At 37.8% G+C, this 8,870-nt stretch overlaps 1 protein-coding gene across 1 annotated transcript; it reads left to right on the forward strand.

The window, feature by feature from the left end:
* Positions 1–10: 10 nt before the first annotated feature.
* OOSP2 (oocyte secreted protein 2) lies at positions 11–8,638 on the forward strand. Its single transcript, XM_003826353.4, has 4 exons — positions 11–270; positions 3,231–3,409; positions 4,431–4,534; positions 6,707–8,638. Exons 1-4 carry the CDS (start codon positions 207–209, stop codon positions 6,834–6,836), a joined length of 477 nt encoding a protein of 158 aa, XP_003826401.1. The 5' UTR covers positions 11–206; the 3' UTR covers positions 6,837–8,638.
* The last annotated feature ends 232 nt before the right edge of the window (positions 8,639–8,870 follow it).

Below are 8,870 nucleotides of genomic sequence, written 5' to 3' on the forward strand. Positions count from 1 at the left end.
TTTGAGCTTCAGTGTTTGGATAATCAAGAGAGTCTCAGCCTTTAGGTAGTTGACACTGTGATAAGAGCATCCTGTGAACTACCCAAATAAGGAGGAAAACGAACGCAGCTGAGCATGGGATGCCATATAAAAATCACTTAAACCAGTCGCCACTCCTTGTTTCCTGAGTTGTCCTGTGCTGGAGGTCTGCCCAGACGAAGGTCTCCATGGCGTTAGAAGTCTTGATGCTCCTCGCTGTCTTGATTTGGACTGGTGCTGAGAACCTCCATGGTAAATAACAAGTTTTAGAGAATGCTTCCTTGAAGGAGTTAATCATAATGATCGCTTTCCATGCAGGTGTTTTACTCCCTGAAGAAATCTGATCTTATTCTAACTGGCTAGAAGAAGAAGCGCTTTCAGGCCAAGTAGACTTGTGTCAATATACGGAGGATACATTTTCTCTTTCTGCCTAAATGTCCCAGTTCTCAGGCTTTTATTTCTCTCTCTCTCTGTTTTGGTCTTCTCTCTAACTTGAGACTCATTTTCAGAGGTTCTTCAGGAATAGTCCTTGGCTCTCTTTCAGTCTAACATTTCAAACCCCTGCCAATTACTGGTGCTTGATTGTATCACATTGTAAGATATTCAGTTGCATCTTAGCTGATCTTCCTGCTTCCAGACTCATATTTTTGCTTAATGCTGATATTATTGCTGTTTTGTTCCCTTAAAAAGACTGCTCTGAACTTCACCCATGTTAAACTCATCAACGGTTCTGCAAAGTTAATAGGAGAAAGCTAAGTCAGCGCGTTGCTGTCTACAAGTTGATTCCAATGTATCTTTTCTGTTTTGCCTGGAATCCAAATGCTTGCCAGCTCCAAGGCCTGACTAAATGTAATCTGTAAAGTAGCATTTCAATATTACTTTTTATGTTCTTTATGGTTTCTTTTTGTAGACTTTTTTTGGTAATTTGAAATGGGGTTTTTCTTTGAAACTGATACGTCAATTTCTTACCCATTTGGCCTGTAATACCTTTGGAAGCAAAGACCACATATAGCTCCTGATATTTTTCCATTTTACCTAAGATGAATTTTAAGAATGCCTAGATCAGTGAAGCTCACCAGGTAACAGTTAACAGTTAATTATTGAAATGAACAGCACATGGAGAGAAAGAGCCACTGTGAATTCTGGCTATTTAGGGTGGGTAGGGTGTTTAGGCCCTAACTGTCTTTCAGGAAGCCTGAGCAAAGGAAGATTCTGCTGCAGTGAAAGTATCTATGTGTGTTTCTCAGGCTTTTCTCAGCTGACGTTCTATTTGATAGAACGTTAGACTAAAACTGAGTTTCTGGCTGGGCACGGTGGCTGATACCTGTAATCCCAGCACTTTGGGAAGCCGAGACGGGTGGATCACCAGAGGTCAGGAGGAGTTCGAGACCAGCTTGGCCAACATGGTGAAACCTCGTCTCTACTAAAAATACAAAAAGTAGCCTTGTGTAGTGGTGGGCGCCTGTAATCCCAGCTACACGGGAGGCTCAGGCAGGAGAATCACTTGAACCCGGGAGGCGGAGCTTGCAGTGAGCTGAGATCACACCACTGCACTCCAGCCTGGGTGACAGAGCGAGACTCTGTCTCAAAAAAAAAAAAAAAAAAAAAAAGCAAAACTCCGTCTCAAAAACAGGCTGGGTACACGGTGGCTCACGCCTGTAATCCCAGCACTTTGGGAGCCCAAGGTGGGCGGATCACGAGGTCAGCCAGGCGTGATGGCGGGTGCCTGTAGCCTGTAGTCCTAGCTGCTCGGGAGGCTGAGGCAGGAGAATGGCATGAACCTGGGAGGCGGAGCTTGCAGTGAGCGGAGATAGCGCCACTGCACTCCATCCTGGGCGACAGAGCGAGACTCCGTCTCAAAACAAACAAACAAAAAAAACCCCAAAAAACTTGACTTTCTAATGTTACTGTGAAAAAAATGCAGTGAAATCGTAAGTATGGGCTTTCTGTGTGTCATGTCCACTTCTCCTTTCCATCCATCTTTAATCTTAGCTGCTGGAATTTATTTTCCTTTAGGAAGGACCTTCCTGATCATCTTTCCTAGGTGATGTGAGAACAGTATTTCAAACACGTAGAGAGACGTGATTTAAAGGTTATGATCACTAATGCAGGACATTTGCCTCCTCTACACCTTTTCTGAAATGTGCATTGTCTTACCTTGTTGATGATGATTTCTCTCTAAAGGCGGAACTTCCAAGCTCCAGTGGTGGTGGAGTCCTCTGTGGCCACTTGCTCATTAATAATTTAAATATGTACTTTTTAATGCTGAAAAGACTCAGTTCCTCCAAATGAATCTATTGCAAATAATGCTTATTATTGACTTACTGACGATTTAAATATAGAGGATAAAGATGGGTTTTACAACAAAACGTGCATGGAGCTAACATCCCAAATAAAGGGCTTTCTCTCTCTTTTTCCTTTTATGGCTGAGATTGTTTCTGGTTCTGGCTGCTCTAGACAAGAATTCTACTGTTCTAGAACCACCCTTTCTCCTCTTTCTCTTTCCAAAAAGTATACTGGGATGATATCGCTTTTATTCTAACACATTGCAATTCACTTCTGCCCCTTATGTTTTGTCCTAAATATATCCCCCTCCATGGAATATTTAGGAAAAATTAAGGGGCTATACGGTTATGGTTTTTCATTTTCTTTCTTATTTTTTTTCTTTTTTGGAGTCTCGCTCTGTCACCCAGGCTGGAGTGCAGTGGCGCGATCTCGGTTCACTGCAAGCCCCGCCTCCTGGGTTCTCGCCGTTCTCCTGCCTCAGCCTCCCGAGTAGCTGGGACTACAGGCGCTTGCCAGCACACCCGGCTAATTTTTTGTACTTTTAGTAGAGACGGGGTTTCACTGTGTTAGCCAGGACGGTCTCGATCTCCTGACCTTGTAATGCGCCCGCCTCGGCCTCCCAAAAGGCTGGGATTACAGGCGTCAGCCACCGTGCCCGGCCCATTTATGCTTTTTCTTATTCTTGCATGTTGATCCTCCCACCTCCTCCATGAAATTGCTGAAATCTAGTTACATGGGGGCATAATTAGTTAGGTATTTTGGAAAATAATTTTAATAGTGTTTGTAAGAAAACCTTTAAGCCATGGTTACCCTTGCCAGATAAATAAATGCCTTTTATTTATCACAGAGGGCAGAGTTGACTATTCTTTGAACACTTTCTTAAGATAGACACCCTTCTGATGCTTTTCATATGGTTCTTTCCACAGTGAAAATAAGTTGCTCTCTGGACTGGTTGATGGTCTCAGTTATCCCAATTGCAGAAAGCAGAAATCTGTATATATTTGCGGATGAATTACATCTGGGAATGGGCTGCCCTGCAAATCGGATACATACATATGTATATGAGTTTATATATCTTGTTCGTGATTGTGGCATCAGGACAAGGGTAAGAACAGTGATTGTTTGTAAAAAATACTGCATGTTTTGTCAGACTTTTATGCCTAGTATTAAAATTGTCTTTTAAAAAAATAATGTTTGCTTCTCATTGTAGTAATTTATGGGCAGAGGACAACGGAATTTATCATTATTTTTCACTGAATATTGGGTCATTCTGTGTGCACAGGACCTTAGATCACAGATTTATAAATTGGCTAGGGAACTGATTCTAAGTTGCCCTTAGGCTACTATTATATTTTACTAAATATTAGCAGACTGCTTTAAATTTTGTGTGATTCTTCTAATGTGGAAGGTCACCAATCTTGGGAAGCTCCATCATGTTCAATGTTAGGTCATTTGAAATCTATCCATGTTCCATGAGGATTTGTGTAAATATATAGTGGATTTTCATTGAAATGAAATCTCTTGTCATTCAGCTAGGCACAAATCCTAAATTGCGTTGTTATCCTGGGATATTATCTTCTCATAGATTCCCAAATTTAAGCAATTTATATTCACACTACACAAATATTTTGGGCCAGTGACCAATGATAATAACAATCATTTTTGAATAAAGTATTTTATTTTAGAAATTGGGAACTTGGAGCTTCAGAAGGTGCTTTACCAGCTTTTCCAGGGATGCACTGCTTGTTGGTGGTAGTTTAGATGCCAAACCAGGATGAATACTCTCCGAAGCTTGTGCTTTAAACCACTCTGTTATTTGACTTACAAATCACCTTTCTCAAAAGAACTGTTGGAAACCTTTTCATTAATGAATCATAAAGATGGCTGTAAGTGGCAGTTTAAATTTGCTGCAATGAATTAAGATTGTTTTGCCCCCAGGCATTTTAAATTCACTCTTAGGGATAACACTCCTCTTCTGTCCCAGTGAGTTGTCATATCTTTATTTATATTTAAGAATGACAGTAGCCATTTTTGAGATCATGAATGTTTTTTACATCCTATTCAAGTGTGTGTATTCCTCCTCTGTTACTCCAAATATCTTCCACTGAAACTTCGTGCTCTCCTAGGTAGTTTCTGAGGAAACTCTCCTTTTTCAAACCGAGCTGTACTTTACCCCAAGGAATATAGATCATGAACCTCAGGAAATCCATTTGGAGTGTTCCACCTCTAGGTAAGTCCAGCAGATTTGATTCCTTTGGAATGTTTTAGCTTTACCTTTGCTTATGAGAAGCTTCTGCAGAAGCATAGATTTTAGAGAATATAACATGATTCACCCATAAGTATAATTGTAAACAAACCCCAAATTAGTATTTACACAAATATTTTAATGAGTACTTTAAAATGTTTTAATATTTTGAATGTAATGTTTATTTTAGAATAAAAACATATAGATTTATAATGGTCCTAACAGACAATCTAGTGTAACTATGTTATTTTATAATAACTCAACTACAAAGCAGAGTCGTTAAATACTCTGTCACCTTTAGTAAGTGATAGGATTAAGCACTGATATTATCTTTCAATGTTTTGTCTTTTATAATATTTCTTCTGATACATTTTATTGCTCAATTTCATCTTATAAGAGTAAGTGGCTAAAAACATAAGAAAATCAATCCTTCATTTAATACTAACTCATGGAGAATACATGAAGGGAGAGCTTATCAGCCTAATTATTAAATGTACTTTGCTTGCAATTTTGTGGAACTGAGATATTGAATCCCAAGAGCCTCGTGTGAACTTTGAGACTAAGTGGAAAGGTATGCTGATACACTTTTTTTTTTTTTGCCATGCCATTGAAATATTTATGTTAAGTTTTATAAATCTGAGTGATGAACCTTGGAAACTATCTCAAAACCACAGGAAAATTTTTATCCTTGCTTAATATGTGAAAATAGTTGACATCAAAATGAGAATTTAGAGCTCAGCCAATGTGCAATGTCTTAATGTGATTATAGTACTTTTTCTCAAGGAGAGGCAGAATTTTTTTTTAATTTTGGTAAAATATACATAATCTTGTACATTTGTACATTTGTACAAGTTGTAAATTTGTTAAAATGTACATAATCTTTTTTAATTTTGGGAAAATGTACAAATCTTTTAATTTTGGTAAAATGTACATAATCTAAGATACCATTTAAAGTGTACAGTTCAGTGGCATTAAGTCCATTCACATTGTTAATACTTTTACTCTTCCCTTTAACTTATTTTCATAAAGTATTTTCATAATACTTTTACTCTTCCCTTTAACTTATTTTCATAAAGGCTGAGGGGTTTAGTGATATTCAGGAACATAGCTGAACTCTAAATAGAAACCACCCCTTGATTCTCTGTCTCTATCTCTGTCCCTGTCCCTGTCTGTCCCTGTCTTTCTGGTCTGTCCCTGTCTCTCTGGCCTGTCTCTCTGGTCTGTCCCTCTGTCTCTCACTCTGCCTTTGCCTCTGTCTCTGTCTCTGTCTGTCTGTCTCTCTGTCTTTGTCTGTCTCTCTCTGTCTGTCTCTCTCTCTCTGTCTCTGTCCCTGTCTCTCTGGTCTGTCCCTGTCTCTCTGGCCTGTCTCTCTGGTCTGTCTCTCTGCCTCTCGCTCTGCCTCTCTCTCGTTTTCTCTGTCTCTCTCTCTCTCTGTCTTTCTCCCTGTCTCTCTCCATCTCCATCTCTTTGTCTCTGTCTACCTTTCACACACATACATATGTTTTCAATTCTATGAACTACCCAAAGCTTGGAGCAACACAGAGTTCTGATCTAATGCCTCAGAACTACTGCCTTTCCGTAGGCTGCCAGAGTAATCATGATAAATAGATATTCCTATTTTGATAGTAACTACTATGTTGCTTGAAGCCTACTTTCCTTAAAAAAAAATGAAGACTTGGCCAACAAAGTTGTCTGTTTAGGTTTTGGGTGCATGAATTTTAATGTTGTAGTCTCTGTCTCTCATATTGACGTACTCACATTGACATATAGAACTTTGCCACCACTACAGTGGGACAGATTAAGCTTTTGGTGGCTTTTTCTTACTGTTCTTAGGATCCATTTGGCTGAGTCTGTTTTGCTGGGTACATTGGTACTCTTCTAATGCAAGCATCACAAATTATCTAAGACCATTCGTCTTTCTACTCAGTGTTTGATGCAGAAATCATGGGGAGACTATCTGGAATTAGTTCTTCTGTAAGCCTATCTGCTCAAATCCTGTACCAAGAGTCCACGAGGATCTAGAAGGCGTAGTATGCTGGCTCTATGCCATACTCCTGAATGACTATTCTGTAAATGATCATGATATTAAACAGTGGTAAAACTGACTTGATCCCAAGTGTGCCAACACTATCTGCTTTCTGTTTCCCTTTTCTTTAGGAAATCAGTGTGGCTTACACCAGTTTCTACTGAGAATGAAATAAAATTGGATCCTAGTCCTTTTATTGCTGACTTTCAGACAACAGCAGAAGAGTTAGGATTATTATCTTCTAGTCCAAACTTGCTCTGAGCTAAAGGAGAAATGGAAACTTGAAGCTGGTGTTATGTATTTTGCAGGAAAACAGTCATTTTTTCATAGCAAAAATATAGTTGGTGTATATCTCTCCTTAAGTCTCTGGTTTCTAAAAACCCTACTTCAGTAAAGGTCCTGATTAGTTGATTAGTGAATGTGTATTTCTAAATGTTTGTATTCAGTAGGGGTATGGCTGATTAATTTAACATTAACTATTAGGTAATTCATATTATACATTTAAGTTCTTTCTGTTCTGTGTAGAAGATTCAGAAATATGTCTTCAAAGACAATGACTTGATCTAATTGATAAGAACCTCCAATAAATATGTTCTAATATTTTTCAGGAAGAATAAAGAATAGAGAGAGACATATAAATGTGCAAGAGGCAAAACTTTGAGCATAGTGTAAAATTTAACATATTAACTCTCACGAAAGGCAAAATCCTTTTATGTGCAGATACTTTAATTCATGTAGACTTTCCTATTAATCAGTAAAGTTGAATCCTAACAATAATGCCATGTGACAACCTATTTAGATTATTCTAGAATTAAATTCAATTTATTTTCTAGAGCTCAAGTAACCACTACCTTAACTGAAATTTGATGTTAGGTTTCCCTTGTTCCTCCGAATGGTTCTTCCACACTCAAAATAAGTGAATGGTTGAGTTGGTTAAGCAAAGAGTTATCCTGCCACCTAAGAGCATTCATTAAATGATTATTTATTACCACCTACTTTATACTATCTTCCTTTCTTTAAACACGGAGTCTAAATATGTAATATATCAAAAAATACTTCTGATTTGGTAGATTTCTTATATCAAGGGTGAGAATTGAACTGTGCCATTGGCTATTCAATAGCTTATTGAATGTATGTTTTGGATGCCACATCCTCCTGGAAGCAAATTTTGCCAAGATACTGTTTATTATTATTTTTAATTAAAGTGATACTCTTCCATTTTCAATTAAATGCTGTCTGTAGCTGTTAACTTGTCAGATAAAGAATTTGACCCTGTCATAGTGAACATCTGTCTTTACCAGTTAACATGCAGCTAAGAGGTAATACTTCTATGGGACTTCCTAAGGGTCAGAATATGGTACAAGTACATTGCGATAAATTATTTAATCTTCTTAAAGAGTGAAATATATCATGATTATCCCAATTTTACAGATAAGCAAACAGAGGTTAAATCATTTGCCTGAGTCACATAACTTGTTGGTGTTGGTTCAAGATTTAAAATAGGGCAATCTGCCTTTAGATCTGTCTCTATACTCTCTCTTTGTGCATTAGCCACTATACTCTACTGCTTGGAATCATCTTAAGTTGCTGAACTTTAGTTCTCTAGAAAACAATTGCTATTCAAGCAGTTATACAACTCTCAATAAAACTTAAAGTTGAGCAATAGTGTTTCTCTTGAATATAGAAGTAAAATTATTTTATATAAACCGATTTGAGAGAATATTGGGCAGGTGAATGGTTGCTGAAAACAAAGTAAATTATTGAGTGTGAGATAATACGTATGTACAAGATAAAGAGTGATGTGGCTGGATTTTAGAAGGGTGGCTCTAAAGCCTCTTCATTTTTTTCTTTTTTTAAAAAATTATGATTTACACATAATAGTATGTATCAGTGATGTTTCAATACATACATAAATCACGTAATGAGTACTTAGCATATCTGTCACCTTACACATTATTTCTTTTAATGAGAACATTCAAAAACCTCTCTTCTAGCCATTTTGAAATATGCAATACATTATTCTTGACTTTCATCATCCTACTATGCAATAAAACACCAGAACTTATTCCTCCTAACTTTAGCTTTGTTGACCAATCCCTCAGCATCCCTCCTCCTCCTCTCCCCTCCCCTCCCCGCCCCTCATCTTCTGGTAACCACTATTCTACTTATTCCACATATGAGTAAGATCATGTGGTACTTCACTCTAGTCAGATAGCTACTATAAAAAATCAAAAGATAAGTGTTGGCAAGGATGTAGAAAAGAAGGAATCCTTACATACTGCTGGTGGGAACGTA

This window comes from Pan paniscus, chromosome 9, assembly GCF_029289425.2.
Source record: "Pan paniscus chromosome 9, NHGRI_mPanPan1-v2.0_pri, whole genome shotgun sequence".
Taxonomy (NCBI): domain Eukaryota; kingdom Metazoa; phylum Chordata; class Mammalia; order Primates; family Hominidae; genus Pan; species Pan paniscus.

Bases quoted from the DNA above. Each gene is read 5' to 3' on its own strand.
- OOSP2 (XM_003826353.4), top strand. From the start codon at position 207: ATGGCGTTAGAAGTCTTGATGCTCCTCGCTGTCTTGATTTGGACTGGT. The intron at 3,410-4,430 runs GTAAGAACAGTG...GTGCTCTCCTAG, and splicing joins ATTGTGGCATCAGGACAAGG to GTAGTTTCTGAGGAAACTCT. The intron at 4,535-6,706 runs GTAAGTCCAGCA...CCTTTTCTTTAG, and splicing joins TTGGAGTGTTCCACCTCTAG to GAAATCAGTGTGGCTTACAC.